This window comes from Trichosurus vulpecula, chromosome 6 (genome assembly GCF_011100635.1).
Source record: "Trichosurus vulpecula isolate mTriVul1 chromosome 6, mTriVul1.pri, whole genome shotgun sequence".
NCBI classification, from domain to species: Eukaryota; Metazoa; Chordata; class Mammalia; order Diprotodontia; family Phalangeridae; genus Trichosurus; species Trichosurus vulpecula.
In genome coordinates, this window is record NC_050578.1 from 66,462,313 (window position 1) to 66,486,185 (window position 23,873).

The 23,873-nt window shown below is 36.5% G+C and overlaps 1 protein-coding gene across 1 annotated transcript; it reads left to right on the top strand.

Moving 5' to 3' along the window:
- The first annotated feature begins 9,982 nt into the window (after nucleotides 1-9,982).
- Nucleotides 9,983-22,509, top strand: LOC118854629 (spermidine synthase-like). Its single transcript, XM_036764955.1, has 2 exons — nucleotides 9,983-10,017; nucleotides 21,175-22,509. Exons 1-2 carry the CDS (start codon nucleotides 9,983-9,985, stop codon nucleotides 22,148-22,150), a joined length of 1,011 nt encoding a protein of 336 aa, XP_036620850.1. The 3' UTR covers nucleotides 22,151-22,509.
- Nucleotides 22,510-23,873: the final 1,364 nt, after the last annotated feature.

Genomic DNA, 23,873 nt, shown 5'->3' on the forward strand with positions numbered 1-23,873 from the left:
AGGAAAAAACCATCTCATTCATATAAAAGAATCAGTATTCCAAAATTAAAAGAAGAAGAGTGGAGAGGAATGAAAAAAGTGGGATAGACAACATTTTATGTGCTGTTTAGATTTTGCAGCTGGGGAATATTCACTAATGTTTAGGATCCATGCCTCAGTCTGGTTACCGCTGTTGTTATTGCATTTCAAAGGATACATATTCTAACTGTGATTACATGCTCCACACCAACATTCTGCACCCCTACTGAAGCTTTTCTCAGCCAATTGTCTATTTTTTTTATTTTCTTGCTGCTGCCCTAGGAAAAAGTATGCAGCCACCATCTCCCTTCCTTTTACTTTAGTTCGAATCTCTTATTGGCTTCTCCAAATTCCACAGTAGTCCCCAGACCTAATGATATTTATTTCATCTCCTCAGCTACACAATGGGAGACCACATTTCCCAAGATGCTTTTCCTTCATTCACATTTTGACAGTGGGATTTCAACACTGACCCCACCCAGGTGCTTTACACTGGGAAATACAGCAAAAATACGAATGAATCTTTGACAATAAAAACAGTTTAGAATCAGGAGATATACACTTGCCAAAGATATTTACCATGGTGATGGAGAAAATTGATGCTGCATCCAGGTCAAGGAAGGATTCCTTACAGATGGTGAGGTTTTCCATATGCCCCTGTTTGCGGGATGCTATATTGATTGTAGTATTTCCCAAGACATTCTACTGCCTTCATGAACAGATCTATTCACTCAAAGGAATTTAGTCTGTTCATTCACACAGGGAACATGAAGTGGATAAAGAATCTTTATCACCAAAATTTCAATATTTATTTAAGTGAAACCTCTATCTTGCTTATGCAATAATATTTCTATCTGAGGCAGACATTAAAATGAGTGATGAACCAAGCCCAGAGTTGAAAGGATAGAAGAGAGCTGGCTGGATTTCTTTCAAACATTGGAAAGTTCCTTTACTGAATGCAAACATCTTGTTAAAATAAAGACCTATATTTTCAATACCAATATTCTTTCCATTGTTGATATATGCCAGTGAAACTATTACCTCCAAAGAACTAAATAAGATTAATACACAGAGAACAGTGGAAAGGTACATGGTAGAAGTGAACAGAATGCAACATACACCCAATGTGGAATGGTAAAACAAAACAGCAGGATTAATGGATATCAGGAAGAAATTTTATGAGAGGAAAAGAAGTTGGTTGGACATGGAACAAGAACAAAATATTACTGGCAAACAACCAGAGTGCTTCACTAGTGACATAAAGGTCTTGAGAGAAAATGAGGCGGGTTTCCTGCATGTCTAGTAGATCCCTTGTGATGAACATTCAGGAGAACATGCACAAGAATTGGGTAGCGTATGGGGCAGCTAGGTGGCACAGTGAGTAGAGCACTGGCCCTGGAGTCAGGACAACCTGAGTTCAAATCCAGCCTCAGTCACTTGACACACTTACTAGCTGTGTGACCTTGGGCAAGTCACTTAACCCCAATTTCCCTGCCTTCCCCCCTCAAACAAAAGAAGAGAAAAAAAGAATTGGAGAGTGTAGAGAAACCTATATGCGTTGAAATTAGCATTACTGAGTGGAACTCTCAAATTCATGAGATAACAGACACATTTAGCAATTTGAGTAAAGTGAAACAACCCAACAATTAGAGCTATTTCAAATTTGAAATTGCTGGTGATGGGTTTCACATCACTAGACATTTCTTTTTCTGCTATTCTTTTAAATTTTATTCATATTTCACTGATAACTTTTATTTTTATATCACCAAAATTACTCTCAATGTCCCTCCTCCTTCTCTTCCCAGACAGCCAAGGAAAGTCAGAGGGAAGAAGAGGAAGAAAGGGGAAGAAGAGGGAAAAAAAGTAAGAAGGAAAAAAGGAAGAAGAGGGAAAAATCAGCAAAATTAATAAATACATAAAATTCTTTTGGAAATACGTGAAATTTTCAAATAGTTGGACCTCTCACTTCTCAAACGGAATGGAATAGACCTTTTTTTCTCACAACTCTTCTGTGGGGACTTGCTTGTTCTTTGTCATTTTGCAAGATTTCCTTGATTTTTTTCTTTATTCTTTCTGTTTACATTTAGTTACTACATATATATTGTTTTCTGGTCTCCCTACTTTATCTTCATCAGTTTAGGTATATCCTTTGACATATATTTGTATTTATCAGTTTTATTACAACATATTAACACCCCACCAAATTCATGCACCATAGTTTTTAGCCATGTCTCAAAATATGGGTATTTTCAAATTTGCTTCCATTTCTTTGCTATTATATAAAAAAATGCTGCTGCAAATATTTTCACATAAATGGTGACTTCCTTCATTCCAATGACATCCTTGGGACATTTACCTGGTGATGGAATCTCTGAGATAAGAGCGTATCAACATTTTAGTCATTTTATTTAAATAATTCTAAATTGCTTTTCAAAATGGTTGTATTAATTTAGAACTCCATCAATAATTCAATAATATACAATAATATTCATCTTTCCACAATTCCTTCAATGAACTGTTCCCATAATTTGTCACCTTAGAAAACTTACTAGGTGTGAGGTGAAACTTTAGCATTGTTTTGATTTACATTTCTCTTCTCAGAATTTGCAGCACTATTTCATATACTTATTAATAGTTTGAAAATTCTTCTTTTGAGAACTTTATGTTCATATCCTTTGACTACTTTCCTTTTAGGCAATACTTTTTGGGCATAGACAAAAATATACATAAACACATAGGTTATTTCTTTATATGTTTTGAATATCAAAATATTTTCTGAGCAATTTAATGCAAAATTATTTTCCCCCATTCGATCACTTCCTTTCTTATCCTAGGTGCATTCATTTTTGTATATGCAGAATAATTTCAGTTTCATTTAATAACCATTGTATTTTATCTTTTGTAATTGCCTTTAGACTTTGTTTTATTAATAATATATCTCCTGCCCATAGCTGTGAAAGCTACATGATCTGTTTTTCTTTTAATTAATTTAAGGTATGATCTTTAATGTTATAGTCACATATTTGTTTTGAATTTATTGTGTAATATGGTGCAAGATATTAGTCTAAACCTACATTCTGTTAGAATGCTTTCCAGTTGTTGTCATCCTTTTTCCCCTCAACAATCTTTATACAATAGAGAACTTGCTTCTGAAATAATTTGTGGCTTCTCATTTGTCAAATGTTGGTTTGTTGACTTCCATTTCTCATTGTCCATTGTCTAGTCTGTTCCATGGTCCTGCCCAATTTTTTAACCACTACCAAAAGTTTTGATACTTGCTACTTTATAACAAGCTTACAGTCTGGAAGAGCTATTCCTCCTTCATCCCTGCATGTTCTTATTACTTCCCTTAATATTTTACATCATTTGTCTTTCCAAATGATTTTTAGTATTATTTGAGTTCTATAAAGTATGCTTTTGTTAATTTTAAGGTATAGCATTCAAAATGGAAATTAATTTCAATGGCATTGCCATTTTGATTATATTGGCATAGCCCAAGCAAGAGCATTGAATATTCTTCTAGCTATTTAAATAAGGCTTTATTTCCTTGAGAAACACTTGTAAATGAATATATTTAAGTATTTGTGTGATTTGGTAGGTTGATCCACAAATATTTTATGCATTTTTGAAGGTAATTTACCTTTCTATTATTTCCTCATAGATTTTATTATTGTCTAGAAATGTTGCTAGTTTTTTTTTTAATTGAAGCTATTGTCTCAACTAGCTTTGCTGATTCCCTAGTATTAAAAAAAAAACAACTTATCAATATCAAGAGTTTTATCTCATTTCTTTTTCTTGTCTTGTTTCTATTGTTATCATTTCCAGAACTACATAAAATAATAGTGTGAAAGTGTTAGAGAGTAAAGAGTTACTTTACTCTCATATTTATTGTGAAAGCTTCTTTTGACAATTTTAGCTCACCCTTGTATTCCCCCTACTGCTCATTTCCCAAATACTACCCCAATGATTAACTCTCTCTCTCTCTCTCTCTCTCTCTCTCTCTCTCTCTCTCTGTCTGTCTCTCTCTGTCTCTGTCTCTGTCTTTCTCTCTCTCTCTCTCTCTCTCTCTGTCTCTCTCTGTCTCTCTCTGTCTCTGTCTCTCTCTCTCTCTCTCTCTCTCTCTCTCTCTCTCTGTCTCTCTCTCTCTCCATTTATTACCAGGCTCTGATCTTGCCCAAACAGACTTCTGGGGGGAGGGGTAAGAACTGGTCTCAACTGAATGCCAGTCAGTCTCCTTTCCCTCAGGCTTTTTGAATACTCTCCCCACATAAGCTGGTGCCCAGCCCCAGTTGCTCTATTCTTTAGTCTGGCTGAGTGATGCTACATTACAGCATATGGTTTCTCCAGGAAGAACATTGGTATGCCTCCATTTCCTCAGTATATAGGATACGATTTTGAGGGGGAAAGATTTGCATTCTGCTGTTTGTCTCTACAGAATGGCAAGGTGAGGGTAAGGGTAGAGTATGCTAGCAAAGACTTGAGTAGCAGTAAGAAAACTGATGAATGGATCCCAGAGCACAAGCCAATAAGCTCATCCCAGAGCAGGAAGCCTAATAGGGGAAGGAGTTTTGAAGGAAAATGGTAAAGTTTAGCAGTTATTCTTCTTTGGTCTTATTCATTGGGTTACCTCATTCAACTTTTTGGTGGCTTGGTCTGTGGAAACAGCTGCACCTCATAATTTTTATGATTGGGAGTTTAAATAGTACATTCGTCTCAGAGAAATTATCTTCCCTCCCATCCTCTAACTGGTTGGTCATACCGCTAGAGGTTCTTAAGAAAAGACTGGATGACTCATGCTTATTTGTTATTCTACTTTAGACCCACATCTATATTTACATACCAGGGATATTAGGCAAAGAAAATCAAAGACAGAGGGAGAACTCTTATATGTACAAGAGTATTTACTGATATACTCTTTTTTTGCAACAAAGAACTAAAATCAAAATAGGTTTTCAACAACTGTGAACCAATGGCTGAATTAATTGTGGTACATTAACGAAATGAGATGTTATTACTCCATAAGAAGTGACAAATGTGACAGATTCAGGGAAACATGAGATGATTTGTATGAATACATGAAGAGTGAAATGAACAGGTCCAGGAGAACAATTTCATACTGTGGAAAATAATATGAAGAAAAATAACTTTAAAGACATTAAAATTCTAATGAAAGCAGTGAACAATAGTTACATCAAAAGACAAGTCTTAAACATACCTCCCACTTCTTGAGAGAGAGGAGGTCACACATGGCCAATGGGTTGATTTATTTTGATATGGACAATAGACATTTGTAACTGAGTAGGCCACAAGTCAGTCCTTCAAAGATTTAAAGACACTTATCCTGGATCTCTTAATGTCTTTTTCCCTCCTCTGGAATATCTCTCTTAATGTCTTTTTCCCTCCTCTGGAATATCTTGTTTCCCCAGTTCTTCTATATATGATATGACTTTCAGATATCTCAAATATCTCAATAATCTCCCTCTGGACATAGTCCAATGTAGCAGTGTTTACCAATATCTTCCTTAACATTTGACGACCCAAACTCTGTTTGATGCTCTTTTATGATTAGCAAATAAGAGTTTTACTAATGCAACCTAAACTTTATTTCTTCCATATAAATCAATAAGTAAGCATCTGTGAAGTGTCTTCTTCATACTACACAGTACTCTTAGCATTGGAGGATAGAAAGACATAGATGAAGTAACGTCTAACCTCAAGGACTTTTCCTCACCATGACATGAAGTATGGCTTCTCAAAGACTATGGCAGTGGACCACAAATTGAGGTAGGCCTTATCAACTGAACAGGGCATAGTTTTGGTGATGGACTCTCTGAATGAAAAGTAAAACTAATTTAGCAACTTTCTTCACATAATTCCAAATTATTTCCTCCAATGGTTATACTAATGCAGCCCTTCAACAGTGGGTCAGTGTATCTGCCTACTTTTAGTACCTCCAACCATGAATTTTCCCATCTTGTATCACCTTTTATATAGCTTGAAGGGTCTGGCCAAAATCACAAGCTTGTTTTTATCATCATTCCTCAGATTATTGGTGATTGTGAATGTATTTTTAAATTGGCTATTGAGAATTGGTTTTTCTTTTTTCAAAAACTCTGTTTCATAACTTTTAATTATCTATTGGGAATGACATATATTTGCATACATTTTCTATGGTTTTAGACATAAAATTTTTTATTAGGGAAGTTCAATGAACAAATCTCTTCTGAATTGGCATATTTTCTTATTATACACCAATGTTAATTTTGAAAAAAAAACTTTTATTGTATATACTTGGCTCTACTTTGTGTTTTATAGTCTCTTCTATCTTCAGTCTGATTATAAATTTTGACACCCCCCTCTCCCTTTTCAGTTGTGAAAGAAATAATCTCTCCCCTCGTATTTCTGGGTCATATCTCTTTATATTTAGATAGCTCATTTAGTTAGAGTTTGCTGTTGTATAAAACATAAGATGCAGATCTAAAAGAATTTGTTTTGACCAGACTCTTTCCTGATTTCCCAGTAGTTCTTCATAAATAAAGAATCTCCTTCCTTAGTGGTTTATATTCTTTGGTTTATCACACATTAGACTTATCTGGGCATTTGTTTCCAGGTCTTTCATAACTAGTCCATTTCACTCACCTACTTTTCTATTTTTGTGCAACACCAGATATTTTTGTTTTGCAAATTATCTAGCATAAGATCTTGTAGCACCAAGCTTCACTAGGAGTAGCTACTTCTTATGATGTATTGATACCCTGAAATTTTGACTACTTTTATAAATTATCTCAGCTAATTTGATTAGTATAGCAGTAAATCTGTAAAATGATTTGGGCAGGGTTTTAATTTTTACCATATTGGCACAGCCTTGCCAATTAATTTAGAATATTTTTTTTCCAATTAATTGGGTCTTCTTTTACTCTTATGGAATAGTTTTAAATTATATTTACACAAGCCCTACATGTTTCCTATGTAGGTGAATTCCTGGGTATTTAATGGATTTTGTTATCATAAATGGAATATCTCTTCTTCTTGAATTTTGTTTTTGAGGTAATGGTGGCACAGTGGATAGAGTGTTGGACCCTGAATCCTGAAGCCCTGAATTTTAATCCAACCTTAGACACTTACTAGCTGTATGACTTTGGGCAAATCATTTAACTTCCCCTAGACTTATTTTCCTCATCTGTGAAAGGGAGATAAGTATAACTTCCCAAAAAATTACTTCCCAGCCTTGCTGTGATGATAAAATGAGATGATATCTATTGACCATTTTGCAAACTTTCAAATGTTATATGAATGCTAGCTATTATTATTTACTGAAAAAAAACCTAAATTTTGTGGATTCATTGTACATTTAAAAATTATTTTGCATTTATATTATCTTTAAAATATTTTACTTATGCTTTTAAAAAGTCAATCATCTATCCCTTTAAAAATCAGTGTATCTCACTCTCCCCTGTAATAATGAAAAACAGGGAAAATTGACCTCCCCATATCTCTTTAAAATATCTGATTATTTATATGATATTGCGTACAGATCCTATTTTATTTTCTTTTTCAATTTTTATAAATATAATCCAATTATTATTATTATTGTTTTATTTTTTAGTCTTCCATTTTCTACTGGGAAAATAGATGTATGGTACACCCTTTCTTCTCCAGATCCAATATTATTTCTGGCAATTATTGTTACTTCACCTGCATCTTATTGTTTAATTAATATGACTATACTGGTTGGATTTGAGTGGTGATAGTGAGTTGCTAGAGAGAGCAGTTCTGAGTCAGGAAGTTCTGGGCACAATTTGTCCTTCTTACACTTTATGGCTATAACTCTGTGCAGGTGACTTGGGGCAATGTTTTTTCAGGCACTCAAGGAGAGAATTTATTAAATGCCTCTTAGGTGCCATATACTGGGCTAAAAGATGCAAAGAAAGGAATAAAGTCCATGTTGTCAACGAGCTCACAATCTAGTTAGAAAGACAACATGCAAGCAATTGTGTACAAACAAGATATATAAAGGATAAATTTGGGATAACTGAGAGAGGTGCTCAGATTAAGGCCTGAGAAAGGCTTCTTGAAAAAGGTGGGACTTAGTTGAGAGTTGGAGGAAGCCAGAGAAGCTAGGAAGCAGAGATGAGGATGGAGGACAGTCAATGAAAAAGCTAAAGTTGAGAGATGGGATGTCATGTGTAACGAAGAACAAGGAGGCCAGTGTCACTGAATCATACAGTACAAAAAGGAGAGTAAGATGGTAGAAAACTGGAAAGGTAGGAGGTGTGCCTCACACATAGCTGCACAATACATGCTTATTGAGTGATAAATAGAGATAAACTTATTTTTTTGAAAATTTTCAGGTGACAGAAGTGTACACAAATTAATGGCCTGCTGATCCCTGGAAAGTGGGGTGAGTTGCTGGACATTAAGGGAATGAGTATAACGCATTTTATAAAGATGGCTTGAGCTCCATAGTATTTAACTCCTTGGTGATAATTCAAAGCTGTTAGATTCATCAATGTCATCTTTCCTCTAATCTTCCTTCAGAAACCACATGAACTCCTTTGAAATGTGAGCATAGGGTAGGAAACCCCCTATTGTCAGAGGAGAACATCATAGTCATTCCTCACCAGTCTATGGTCAGCAGATCACATCCCAAAGTGCAATAAAGCAGCAGCTAGGTGGCACAATGAGTAGAGCACCAGCCCTAGAGTCAGGAAGACCTGAGTTCAAATCCGACCTCAGACACTTGACACACTTTCTAGCTGTGTGACCTTGGGCAAGTCACTTAACCCCAATTGCCCTACCTTCTCCCCCTCCAAAAATGCATACACACACACACACACACACACACACACACAAAGTGAAATAAAGAGAATTTTGTTTCATAGTTACATGTGAATTTCATGGCAACAGAACCTAGTTCTCTAGTTCTCTTTTCTTTATTTTTCTTCCTCTGGTGGGCTAAACTGGAAAGTATACATATACAAAGTATATCACAGTAAATGGTGGCTTTTCTGGAGCTATGCTGTGGGACAATACTCACTGAGAGGAATCACAATGGGCAGAGGGGAGGGGAAGTGAAAACAAAAGAAGAAGCAAGAGTAACAGATACAATCCCAAATTATCTTTTATGAACATTGGGGTGGAAAACCGCCTCCTATGGTCAATGAGAAGTTGGCTCTTCAAAGGATGGGTGAAATGGGCCAAAAAATCAAATCTGCTCCAATTTGTGGCTCACAGGGTTCAGTGCAAATTTATGATTCATTTCAACTCCTGCCTATAACTTGGGCAACTGGAACAGGTAATCCTTGTAAAAGGTAATAAAAGAAAGTCAACAGAGAACTGCACTTCCAAGTTTGCTTAATTATTGCAATATAGGGATGTTTATCCTACACAGTGTCTTGCTTCAGTATATTTTAGGAAGACATTTAACTTCTGGATACTAATTTAAAACAAAGTTCATTTATTGGATTAATTTTTGTTTGATCTGATTCAGTTTACTCTCAGTCCCAATTTTAATTATTATTACTTCTGAACACAATATGCTGTACTTACAAAATGATTTCAATTCCACTGACATATAATTGGAAAATTTCAGTGTGCTATAAAAGTCACTAGATCTAATTAGCCCAAAAAGGAAATCACTAAAAATATTTTGTTTTGAGAAGAACACTGTGAGAGTGTTCATATACATGTCACTCTCCAGACTTTGAATAAGATGGCTGGATGAGATCGCCTTTGTATTTGTCAATTCTAATGACCTGAGATTCAAGATGTCATTTTAGTCAACAACATCACTTTCATCTCCACTACCATCAATTGAGTATTCTCTATGTACAGTGCAGTTTTCTAGACACCAGAAAAGTCATAATTAATTATAGAATGTATAGTCATAGAATCGTAGATTTGGAACTGAAAGGGAGATCAGAGGCTGACAGAGGCAACCCTTCTTCATTTTACAGTTGAGGAAATGGAAGCCCAGGGAGATCTAGTGACTTGTGCAAGGTAACGCATGGAGGTAGTATTTAACCTCAGGTCCTCTGACTCCAGAATTAGAACTCCTGTTTTTCATGTATTATCTAAGGGGAGATAATTACAGAGAAAAAAAATCTAGCAATCATTTGAATTTGCCCTCTCAAAAGATTCCTTTAAAGATATCAGCTATATAGTTGATAGAAAGAGGGAATCAAAGTTTCAATAAGATATCTTCATGTGTGCTTTGTCCTTCACATATTATTATTTTTTTAATATTTTTAAAGTATAGTTTGCGGACAGCTATCCAATAACTAAAAGTTGCTTTTTCCAGCTTTGTGAGCTCTTTAGAGAATCCATGAATCATAGGACTGGACTAGACCTTGGAAATTGATAGTGATAGGTAGGATAGGGTTGTAACCTTCAAAGTCAGAACCTCTGGTACTTTTGAGGAACCTCTGATGATCTAGAAACTACAAGCAATTGAGAATTTTCAGGGCTTTCTGCTCTGCTAAAATGTGGAGCTTCTCTATACAACTATGGGAAATAACAAGGAAGAATCCTATTTTATAAATATGACGTAGTTGGTGGCTTTTTTTCTTGTTTCATTGCTATATTGTTTCCTGAGTATCATAATCAATTAGGGAAATAAGTATTGTTACTTCCTCAAGAACTGTTATTAGGTAGGAGTGATTTTATTGATTTCCTTATTGGTTCTTGGATTTACATAAGTCTCAGAAAAAAGATACTTGACTAGAAAATTACAAATCTAATTTTTTATTAGTCAGAGATTATAATCACCACCCAATGCTGATGTATAGCTTCTCCATATACAGGCTTCTATACCACTTACATGAATAATATGAAATGTTAAAATAATATAAAGATGTGGCTTGGTGTGACAATCTTTCCACTGAAAATATAGTTGATGGAAGTCCATAATAGTTTACAAATTATAAAAATAAGTAAGAAAATTTTCAAGGGACTTCAGTGCTATGGCTCTCCATTACCCCTACATCACCTCAAAACATTTAGTAATGCATTAACTAAACTAAAATGAAAATGACAACTAAACAACATGATAAGAAAGAAAACCCCAGAGGAAGAAGAGCAGCAAAGATACTGAAGAAATGAACAAGGAAAAACATTTGCAATGAAGCATTCAATGGAGTAAAAGAATGCCAGGAAATAAAAATGTCCCATAAGGGAATTATTCTTTACCAACTTCAATTAGAATCTTAGAAGAGAGAATAGAGTGACTACAAGAACCCAGAGAGTAGTGGTAAAGCCTAATACAATAAATGAATGAAGAAATATAAGAATTACTTGATTTAAAAGAAATACAAAATAAAATTTGGATTGTAAAAGTCCAAAGAAGGATGTGTGTGTTAGAACAGAACTTAGAACATTGTAGCAAATTATAAAATAGAGATTAAAATTCCAAACCTGAATTATATAACAAGAAATAATCATGAAAGTAAAAAAAAAAGACTGAAAAATTGAAGAGATGTGTAGAACAAAAAACAACTGACCTAGGAAAAAAGATTAAGAAAGAGACTCAAAGAATAATGGATCTGTCATCGATTTAGGGATCAATTATGACTTTAGAGGAGTAATGTGAATCCTACCTCTGCCTCTAGCAGAGAAGTGGTAGACTAGAGTTCTGAAATGAGTCATACATTGTCATATTTGGGCAATTGGGTCAATAAGATTTTTGGCTTATATATATCTTAATTATAAGGCCAGAGTTTATTGGAGAGGAATAGTCATTGGGAAGTGATAATGATCTTTAAAGTCTCAGCAAAACATTTCTAAATAATTAAAAAGAAATTGCAGAAATAAACATAAGCAAATTAGACATAGATTTGGCTCTATGTAGAAAAAGATATGATGGTTTCCTTTAAGAACTCTAGAGACTTGGATACAGAAAATTGTTTGAAACAACTAAGCTTAAGTAAGGTAAAAAAGATGCAAAATAAACCCACAGATTCATCAGCCTCCCTATATATAATAAAACATAGGAGGAAAATATAAAAATGGAAATGTCATTTAAAATAACTACAAAATGAATAAACTATTTGACTGTTAATCTACTAAGCTCACCCACAGTGCTTTTGCAAATACAGTTACAAAAATATTTTCAGGAATAAAGGAAGATTTAAACAACTGAAGAAATGATTATGATGGTTAGACTCTGTTAATACAATAAAATAGTGATACTACTTATTTTTTAAAGATTTAATGATCTCTCTCAAGAGGATATTTTGTAGAAATATAAAGAATAATTACACAGTTTATCTGGAGGAATAAAAGGTCTATATCCAGAAGACGGAAAGTGAAAGATAGCTTCTCAGTATTTTTCAGCTTCCTTTTATGTGTTGTTTTCCCCCTTAAGAATGTAAGTTTCTTGAGAACAGGCATTTTCTCTTCTTTTCACTTTTATTGATACTCCTAGCACTTAGCACAGCACGTAGCACATACTAAATGCTTAATTAATTCTTATTGATTTGACTTCAATGAATATTTGCTGATTGCCTCCTCCAACCATTTTACTGTTAATTACTCTTCATTTACAACTGCCTCAACCATTTGTTTACTTTCATTTTCTTCATGTACTCTTCTCACTCCATATTTTAAGGTCAAATATATTTTGGGAAAAGTATGTATGAGTAAATGAATGACATAGATTTGAGGGCAGAGCAAGACTCTCTGGACAAGTGGATATGTATACATTTCCAGGTTTGCTGGACTCATCCTTGTCTTCACTTGCCCTATTTCAATGCATATTTGACAGAACTGTGGGATTTGGGGACAAGGAGGTTGAAAGTAAAACTTTTTTAATAAATGAGCCAATTTAAAAATATATAAACATGGGACATTATTAATATAAACATGTGACAATTCTGTTCTTTTGGCAAACAGAATGACAACTTTGCTCTTGATTTACATGGCTTTATTATATTATTTTTCTTTTAAATTAATGTATATTAATACATTTTTTATTGACACAACAGATGCAACCCAATACCACTTCCATTCCAAAGTATATTCGCAGAAAACAGTTTAAGAAAACACATTTAATAGAGTGACCGGACAACAAAAGAGAAGTATATAAGTTTTGATTTTGAAAAGCTCCTTACCAACATGGTTCATTGTATTTGACCTGAATTTTGCCATCTTGAATGTCTTCTTTATAACATTGTTGGAATCTTTCAGCTCTTTTTGTTTGCTTTTCCTAACTTTGCATTAATTCATGCCAACCTGCCAGGTTTCTCTTGGTGACACAATAATATTCTGTTGCCTTCATATACTGTAGCTTATTCAGTCATTTCCTAAATAGGAGGTACATGTTTTTTTTCTTGATTTTTGTCATTTTAAATGACAAAAAAGATAACTGTGAAGGTAGCAGTAGTAAGTTGTTGAATAGTGTTGTAGCAAACTGGGTTGAGTAACTTGCCCAGGGTCACAGAGTTAGTAAGTGTCTGAGGCCAGATTTGAATATAGGAAAAGAATACCCTTGATTTCAGACCTGGCACTCTATCCAATGTACCATCTAGTTGCCCAAATATAACATAGGGTAAAATATATTGGATTGGAAAGGATTAATTGGGTGTCAATTCCTAAGGATAAATGAATGAATGAATATTTATAAAGCCTTTCTGCTTGACTTCTAGCAAATGCTTAATATATGCTTGATGACTTGTGCAAAACACTGTGCTAAGCACTTGGAACAAAAATAGAAAAGTAAAACTGTATCTGGTCTAAAAGAGATCACATTCTAATGGGGGAGACATTACATATGAAAAAGATATTGGGGTTGTAGTGAATAAGGTGAGCAATGTAAGCCTTGGCAACCAAAAAAGACAATATTTCATTGAGTATAAGCTTCACTAAGAGATCTAGAGGGCCCAAAATAAGAACACACCTTAATGATTTTATTTGGTTATATATGGTACTTTTGTGGAAGGACAGAGACAAACTGGGGTATGATTAGAGAATGACCAGGAAGGTGACAACATTTGAAATCATGTTATACAAGGTTGGCATGACTTCGACATCATGAGAGCTTAGTTTTTACCTTTTACTTTTTCCCTTTCAAAAACACAACTATATTCAAATAGAGACAATAGAGGGATTGGCCTATAGGAGTCACTTCCTTGGAGTATGGGCAGAGTTTTGCCTCCTGATACTTTCCAGACAAAGATATGGTAAAATTGTTCTCAGGAAAGTCCAATGGAAGCCTCACTGTAAACTTCAGAGGATGCAGAGGTATGCTATCACTCTTTCCAGTCTACTTATTCTGTGGAAAATATTGGTGGTGGAGAGAGCCAATATATTGGAAAAAATGCAGGGACTCACCTGATCCCAAATTCCTCTCCAAAGAGCTTTAAATCATAACTGAAAACACACTCTGGGGTAGCAGAACTCACAAAAGGATGGGATGAAGCAATTTTCTAGTCCCAGATGACTAAAAAGGCTGGCAGGAAAGTGTGTCACACTGGGTAAGAGTGGAGCAGAGTCTGGTGCAGGCAACATTGGGCAACAAAGCAGCAGGCTTTGGGGGCAACTGAATCAGCAGCAACACCTTCAGTGCTTTCAATCCAGAGATGATAAGGTAGTTAGACAACTGGTAGAGAGTAGATTGCATGAGTCCTTTTGCTGGTAACTGGGAAAGACTCTTGACTATTATCCATACACTAATCCAAGTCACATCACTGCATCACAGTAGCTTGTAGAGGAAGGGGAGTACAGATTCTGGTCATAGTCCCAGGAGAGAAATAAATGCATGAGATCACTCACAAATCAGAACACAAGCTAATAAAGCAGAAAACATACCTCTCCTTAGGTCATATCACCTTAGAAGAACTGAGAACTTGAAGATACTTGGAGCTACCTCTGAAAACAGTTGCACAAAAAGCCTGGAGCTAGAGACAGTAATCCCTCCACCCTGGAGAAACCAACTTAAACATAAAGGTAAAAGTCAAGGAATAGGCTGGAAATAGAAAGAAACAACAACAACAACAAAATTGGTCATAAAAAGTTACTATGGAGATGGGGAAGATCAAAACAAACTTAGAAGAAGACCACAAAGTTTAAACTGCTTGGTCTCACCCAAACATAATTCCTGTAAAAGCTCAAAAAAGATTTTAAAAAATCAACTAAGAGAGCTAGAGGAAAATTTGAAGAAAGAAAAGAGAGTGATGCAAGAAAATCATGAAAAAAAAGAATTAACAGCTTGGTAAAGGAGGCACAAGAAATATACTAAAATTCTCTAAAAACAGGCTAAATAGTAAAAGTGGCAGAAAAAAATAATGAATAAAAGAGCTCCTTAAAAACAGAATTGGTCAAAAGGAAAAAAATGTACAAAAATTCAGTGAAGAGAATAACTCTTTAAAGACTAGAATTTGCCAAAAGTAAAAAAAGAAACAATAGTTCACTGAAGAAAATCATTCCTTAAAAATTAGAATTGGGCAAATGTAAACTAACAAATCTATGAGACATCAAGAATCAATAAGACAAAGTCAAAAGAATGAAAAGAAAATGTGAAATATTCATTGGAAAAATAACTGACCTGGAATATAGATCAAGAAGAGATAATTTAAGAATTATTGGACTACTTGAAATCCACAGTAAAAAAAAAAAAAACTTAGATATCATCTTTTGTGAAATTATCAAAGAAAAATGTCCTGATATTCTAGAACCAAAGGGTAAAATAGAAATTGAAAGAATCCATTGATCACCTCCAGAAAGAGATCCCAAATTGGAAACTCTCAGGAATTTGTTGTTGTTGAGTCATTTCAGTCATGTTGACTCTTCAGGGTACCAAATGGAATTTTCTTGACAAAGATACAGCGGTGCTTTGCCTTTCTTTCTCCAGCTCATTTTATATATGACAAACTGAGGCAAATAGGGTTAAATGACTTGTCCAGCATCACACAGCTAGTAAATGTCTGAAGGTAGATAGGAACTCATGAAAATTAATCTTCCTGATTCTCAGTCCAGGTCTCTCCACTGTACCACTGTCTGCCCAGGAAAATTATAGGAAAACTCCAGAATTTTTATGTTAAGGAGAAAATATTGCAAACAGCCAGAAAGAAACAATTCAAATATCATGGAGCCACAGTCAGAATAACACAAGACATATGTTCTAAAATGTTTATAGTAACTCTTTTTTGTGGTGGCAAAGAATTGGAAATTAAGGAGAAGCCCATCAAATGGGGAATGACTGATCAAAATGTGGTATATGCTTATGATGAAATGCTTTTGTGATTTAAGAAATGATGAGCAATGTGGTTTCAGATAAAACATGACAAGACTTTTTAATGAAGACTGATGAAAAGTGAAGTGAGCAGAACCATGAGAACCTTATACATAGTAACAGCAATATGTAATGATGATCAACTGTGAAGACTTGGCTACTCTGGTCAATACAATGATCCATGACAATTCTGAAGGTCTTATGATGAAAAATGCTACCCTCCTTCAAAATGATAACTATTGAAATCTGAATGCAGATTGAAGCATATTTTTTTTTCATTTTAAAACATTTTCCTACTATTTTTGCAACATAGGCTAATATGGAAATATGTTTTGCCTTATTTCGCATGTATAATGGATGTCATATTGCTTGCCTTTTCAGGGAGTCAGGGAAGGTTGGAAGGGGAAAGAGTATTCAGAACTCAAAAATTAAAAAAAAGAATGTTAAAATTAAATCATAAATTTATTTTTAAAAATAAAAAATATATAGCATAAAAGTTGCTTGATAATGGATAACCATTGGGCCAATCATGAGTATAGAGAAGATGCAACTGTAGCTGATGACACCAAAATGAGGACTCCAGGCAGTAGCAGTAGAGAGATGGCTCCAAGATGTTCTAGTCAAGAACACTTTTAGAATTATAAGGGGGAGATGTACCTAAATTTAGAGATATGATTTGCCAGTATTAGTGAAAATTGGAAAAAAGTCATTCCAGATTCAAGAAATGATTATATGTGATATTTCTAAATTTTGTAAATTTTATATATTTTTATAAATTTTATATGTTTATATATTTTATATATTATATATATTTATATATATTGGTCTCTTTTTTATTTACATAATCAGTTTTGTGACATTATCTTTTTAAAACATCATTGATCATTCCTTCAAAAAATATGTCTCCTGTTGCCTCCCTAAAAAAAAAATCTCTACTAACAAATATTAATTCTTTTTTTCAAATATATTATTTATGTTTAAAGTATTGTTTTAATTCAAATTCCAAATTCTCTCCCTCTTTCCCATTCTTCCCGCAGGTACTGAAAATGCAAGCAATATATCCATTGTAAATGTGAAATAATGCAAAATATAAGTCCATATATTACAAAAAGCAAGAAAACTAAGGAAAGGAAGAAAACCATACTTTATCTTGCACTCAGAGTTCATGAATTGTAGCTTTGATTTTAGATGGCATTTTTCATCATAACTCACTTGGAACTGTCTTGGATCATTGTATTGATCTGAGCAACCAATTCCTTCACAGTTAATCATCACCATAACACTTGTTACTGTTCATAATGATCTCCTAGTTCTCACTTCACATTTCACCAACTCATATAGGTCTTGCCATGTTTTTCTCAAACCATCCCCTTGTCATTTCTTACTGCACAATGGTACAATAATATTCCATCACAACCATATGCCACAACTTGTTCAGCCATTCCCCAATGGATGAGCACCTACTCAATTTTCAATTCTTTGCCACCACAAATAGAACTACAACAGACATTTTTGTTCATAAAGGTCCTTTTTCTTTCTATTTCCCTTGATCTCTTTGGGGTTCAAACCTAGCAAGGGTATTTCTGAATCAAAGACTATACACAGTTTTCAAATTCTTTAGTCATAGTTCCAAATTGTCCCACAGAATGATTGGACCAGTTTACACCTCCAAAAGAGTTTATTACTCTATCTACTTTCCCTTATCTCCTCCAGCATTCGCCAATTCCTGATAGATGTGAGGTGGTACTCAGAGTTGTTTTAAATTGCCTTTGTCTAATCAATAGTGATTAGAACATTTTTTTCATATGAGTATAGATAGTTTTGATTTTTTTTATGAGAACTGTTTGTTCATATCTTTTGACCATTTATCACTTGGAGAATGATTCTTATTTCTATAAATTTGACTCAATTCCCTATAGGATTGAAAAATGCCTTTATGAGAAAAATTTGTTTTTAAATATTTTTATATTACTTCATTTTGTATTGTGCATTTCACAAAATGTAGTTTCTCTGCTTATCTCTTTTAAATAGGTCTGTTTTTCCCTTTTCTTTCTCTGAGATCTTGAGTACTTCTTACTTCAACTGAAGCATTATAGATTCTGTTCCAGCCCTTTGTTTTTAGCTCTCTCTGTGTCTTTCTGTTTAAAGTGTGTCTCTTATAAACAATATAGTGTTGAATTTTGGTTTCTAATCCATTCTGCTCTCCCTGTTAGTTTTATATGTGAGCTCATTCCATCACATTCAATTATGATTACTATATATTTTGCTAGTCCTAATTTTATTCTTCTTATCCTTCTCTTTATTTTTTATACTGTCCTTTCTTAAAAATTTGCTTTGCTTCTGACCACTGCCTCCCTTATGTCACTGCCTCTCCCCCATATCTCTTGTTTCTTTCCACTCTTCTTTGTCTGTTGGGTAAGAAAGATTTCTATGCCCAATTGAGTGTTTGCATTCTTCCCTCTTTGAACTGATTTCAATGAGATGGAGAAGAATTGCCCAATATCCCCTCACTTCCCCTCCCCTATAAAAGTTCTTCCTTGAATGCTTCTCATGTGATAAAATTTTCCCCATTCCACCTTGCCCTTCCCCACTTCTCCCCATGCATCCCTCTTCCTCACCCCTTCATTTTTGGAGATAATCCACCCATAATTGACTCACATCTGTGCCCTCTGCCCTAATAATGACCAAATTCTTAGGAGGTACATGTGTCATAGTCCCATATAGGAATGTAATCAGTTTAAGATTATTTAGTTCCTTAAGATTACTCTTTCATATTTACCTTTTTATGTTTCTCTTGAGTCGTGTGTTTGAATATCAAATTTTCTATTTGTCTCTGGTTCTTTCATCAAGAATGCTTGAAAGTCTTCCATTTCATTGAATACCATCTTTTCCCCTTGAAGGATTATATTCAGCTTTTCTGAGTAGGTTATACTTAGTTGTAATTCCAGCTCTTTTACCTTCTGAAATATCATATTACAAGTCCTCCTTGTAAACAGGATTTAGCATATTTGTTTTCATATCTTTCTAGTGTCAACTGTTTCCATAATTGCTAAATTTCTAGATGTAAGTGAGATATAAAACTCAGAAATCCCCTAAATTGAATTTCTCTTCTTATTCACTATTTGGAGAAATGTTCCATGCAGTGATTAATTGTTTATGGTTATTAATTTATGTTGTTTATTCTTACAATATATTTCCAGGGTGATTTTCTCCATAAATTTCTTTCATACAATCTGAATAAAAGTATTCCTGGGAGTATTTCAAGCACTGTAACCAAAGGTTTATCTATATCACACCTAGCCTCCTGAGGCTGTCTGAAGCAGATATTTATAAAAGAACACAAAAACTATGAAAAAAATTGCTTTTTTTGTTATAAAACATCAAAATGACTTTTAATTGACAGGCTTCAATGGAAAACGAAATCTAAAAATAAAATCTATGTAGGCTTTGTTGTAGTTACAGTTCCCCCCCCCCCCATATATATTTACATGTTGATATGTTTGTTAGTGGCATTAGATTTTCTCATCAAAAATTATTTCATAATTTTCTCTCCTATTTTGCATGTGAAGATATGAAAAATGCTACCTAGTTCTTTGACACAGATTCAAAGTGCTTTGGGGATAAGCACAGCATATACTGAAACTCCAGAGAGAGGAACTGTCTTCTTACAGCCTCTTACAATTCAAAGCAGAGGTGCCAAACATGGGGGCCCTGGGCCACAAGCATCTGCAACACTTCTGAGTATGGCATAACCAGATTAAAATGCAATTGGGAAGTATTTAACAAAATAAAAAAAAATACTTCAAAATATAGATAATAGTAATATGAGATTTTCTAAGTCTGTGGCTTCCACACACTTTTGTATTTGAGTTTGACCTTGTTGGTCTGTATGACTTTGGCCAATTCCTTACACCTGTTTGGGTTTCAGTATCCTCCTCTGTGAAATGGTGGGTTTTGCAGTAGTGACCTCAAAAATCCCATAAGTAGAACTTAACTAGAAGATGGCGGCTGGTAAGCAGGAACTAGTGTGAACTCTATACCGAGTCCCTCCAAAAACCTATAAAAAATGGCTCTGAACCAATTCTAGAATGGCAGAATCCACAAAACAGCAGAGGGAAGCAGGGCTCCAGCCCAGGACAGCCTGGATGGTCTCTGGGTGAGGTCTATCCCACACGGAGCTGGGAGCTGGGAACGGAGTGGAGCAGAACCCAGCCTGAACGGCGTGGACCATCCAGACCAGAAGCCGGGCGAGGGGGCCCTAGCACCCTGAATCAGTGAGCTGTGGCAGTTACGAGAATCCTTAACCCACAAACACCAAAGACTGTGGAGAAGGTTAGTGGGAAAAGCTGCGGGAGTAGAAGGAGTTCGCGGTTCGGCTTCCAGCCCCAGGGGCAGCGGAGGTGGGGCAGCTACAGCTGTTGTTCCTTCTGGCTCCAGGCCCACCTGGTGGGAGGAATTAAGTGGCGGATCAGAGCAGGAGTGCAAGGCCTGCTGAGAATCTAAGCCCAGTCCAGGTTGGGGGTTGGGGAAGGAGCAGTGCTGGTGTGGCAGAGCTGGCACCTCCCCCTGGGAATATGGCCAGGCAGCGACAACGCACCGAGATTCAGTCTCAGACTTTGCATTCTTTCTTTGCTGACAAAGGAGACCAAAACCTACAGCCTAAAGAAGTCAATAAAGTACAAGAGCCTACACCAACAGCGTCCAAGAAAAACATGAACTGGTCCCAGGTCATGGAAGAGCTCAAAAAGGACTTGGAAAAGCAAGTTAGAGAAGTAGAGGAAAAATTGGGAAGTGAAATGAGAAGGATGTGAGAAAACCATGAAAAACAAGTCAAAGACATGCTAAAGGAGACCCCAAAAAATACCGAAAAATACACTGAAGGAAACAACACCTTAAAAAATAGACTAACTCGTCTGGCCGCCCCGGGTTAGGCTGCGGCGCGGGCTGGCGGGAGGGCAGACGGGCGGGCGCTGCTGGCCCCGTTGTGCTGCGGCCGCCACGGGCCTGTGCGTCCCCCGGCCTCGCCATGGAGGCCGGGCCCCCGCCATCCGCGAGGGCTGGTTCCGGGAGACGTGCAGCCTGTGGCCGGGCCAGGCCATGTTCCTGCAGGTGGACAAGCTGCTCCACCACCAGCGCTCCCGCTACCAGGAGATCCTGGTCTTCCGCAGTAAGACCTACGGCAACGTCCTGGTGCTGGATGGAGTCATCCAGTGCACAGAGAGGGATGAATTCTCGTACCAGGAGATGATTGCCAACCTGCCCCTCTGCAGCCATCCCAGCCCACGAAAGGTGCTAATCATTGGTGGTGGGGACAGGGGAGTCCTTCGGGAAGTGGTGAAGCATCCATCTGTGGAGTCTGTGGTCCAGTGTGAGATTGACGAGGACGTGATCCAGGTCTCTAAGAAATACTTGCCGGGCATGGCCGTGGGCTACTCCAGCCCAAAGCTGACCTTGCACGTTCGAGATGGATTTGAATTCATGCAGCAGAACCAGGATGCCTTCGATGTCATCATCACTGACTCCTCGGACCCCATGGGTCTTGCTGAGAGTTTGTTCAAAGAGTCTTATTACCAGCTGATGAAGACAGCGCTGAAAGATGACGGGATCCTCTGCTGTCAGGGTGAGTGCCAGTGGCTGCATCTGGACCTCATCAAGGAGATGCGTCACTTCTGCAAGTCTCTGTTCCCTGTTGTGGAATATGCCTACTGCACCATCCCCACCTACCCCAGCGGCCAGATTGGCTTCATGCTCTGCAGCAAGACCCCGAGCACTAATTTCCGGGAGCCAGTACAGCAGCTGACCCAGGAGCAAGTAGAGAAAATGAACCTCAAATATTACAACTCGGACATCCACCGCGCGGCCTTTGTGCTGCCTGAGTTTGCCCGCAAGGCCCTGAGCGATGTGTGAGGAGACCAGTACACCTGCCTCGGCCTCTCCCAGGGACTTCAAGCCACAAGCGCCCATTCCAGGATGCCCCTCTTCCTGCTCTGAGGGTATCGGCTGGCACGCGGCATCCCCTCCCAACTGAGGACCTGCCCCTCACCAGCTGTCCCGCCCGCTGACCAAGTGTTACCAAACCCAGGACGTGATCGAGGGGCTCCCCGTGCCATGCTCTGCTGGGCGGGTGGGGGGAGAGTACAAGATGTCTGTCTGTCTCTGTCTCTGTCCAGTCTGGTCAATTAGCGTCTCTTAATATTGATCATCTGTGTACAGAACGATCCTTCTCACCTCTAACAAGCCCCTTCACCAAACAGTGTATTTATAACTGAAAAAAAAAATAGACTAACTCAAATGGCAAAAGAGCTCCAAAAAGCCAATGGAGAGAAGAATGCCTTGAAAGGCAGAATTAGCCAAATGGAAAAGGAGGTCCAAAAGACCACTGAAGAAAATACTACTTTAAAAATTAGATTGGAGCAAGTGGAAGCTAGCGATTTTATGAGAAATCAAGATATTATAAAACAGAACCAAAGGAATGAAAAAATGGAAGATAATGTGAAATATCTCATTGGAAAAACCACTGACCTGGAAAATAGATGCAGGAGAGATAATTTAAAAATTATTGGACTACCTGAAAGCCATGATCAAAAAAAGAGCCTAGATATCATCTTTCAAGAAATTATCAAGGAGAACTGCCCTGATATTCTAGAGCCACAGGGCAAAATAGAAATTGAAAGAATCCATCGATCGCCTCCTCAAATAGATCCCAAAAAGAAATCTCCCAGGAATATTGTCGCCAAATTCCAGAGCTCCTAGATCAAGGAGAAAATATTGCAAGCAGCCAGAAAGAAACAATTTGACTATTATGGGAACCCAATCAGAATAACCCAAGATCTGGCAGCCTCTACATTAAGAGATCGAAGGGCTTGGAATATGATATTCTGGAGGTCAATGGAGCTAGGATTAAAGCCTAGAATCACCTACCCAGCAAAACTGAGTATCATGCTCCAAGGCAAAATATGGATTTTCAATAAAATAGAGGACTTTCAAGCTCTCTCAGTGAAAAGACCAGAACTGAATAGAAAATTTGACTTTCAAACACAAGAATCAAGAGAAGCATGAAAAGGTAATCAAGAAAAAGAACAAGAAAAAGAAATTGCAAGGGACTTACTAAAGGTGAACTGTTTTGTTGACATTCCTACATGGAAAGATGATGTGTATGATTCATGAGACCTCAGTATTGTGGTAGCTAAAGGGAATATGCATACATATATGTTTATGTATATATATGGGTGAATGTGTATGTATGTATATATCTATGTGTGTATGTATATATATATATACATACATACATATATATATATATATATATATATATATATATATATATAGAGAGAGAGAGAGAGAGAGAGAGAGAGAGAGAGAGAGAGGACACAGGGTGAGTTGAAGATGAAGGGAAGATATCTAAAAGAAATAAAATCAAATTAAGGGATGAGAGAGGAACATACTGAGAGAGGGAGATAAGGAGAGATAGAATGGGATGGATTATCTCCCATAAAGGTGGCAAGAGGAAGCAGTTCTGTGGGAGGAGGGGAGAGGGCAGATGAGGGGGGAATGAGTGAACATTGCTCTCATCAGATTTGGCCTAAGGAGGGAATACCATACACACTCAATTGGGAATCTTACCCCACAG

Excerpts from the sequence above, each read along its gene's own strand:
- LOC118854629 (XM_036764955.1), top strand. The coding sequence starts at position 9,983 with ATGGAAGCCCAGGGAGATCTAGTGACTTGTGCAAG. Across the intron at positions 10,018-21,174 it reads GATCTAGTGACTTGTGCAAG|GCTGCGGCGCGGGCTGGCGG; the intron begins GTAACGCATGGA and ends GCCCCGGGTTAG.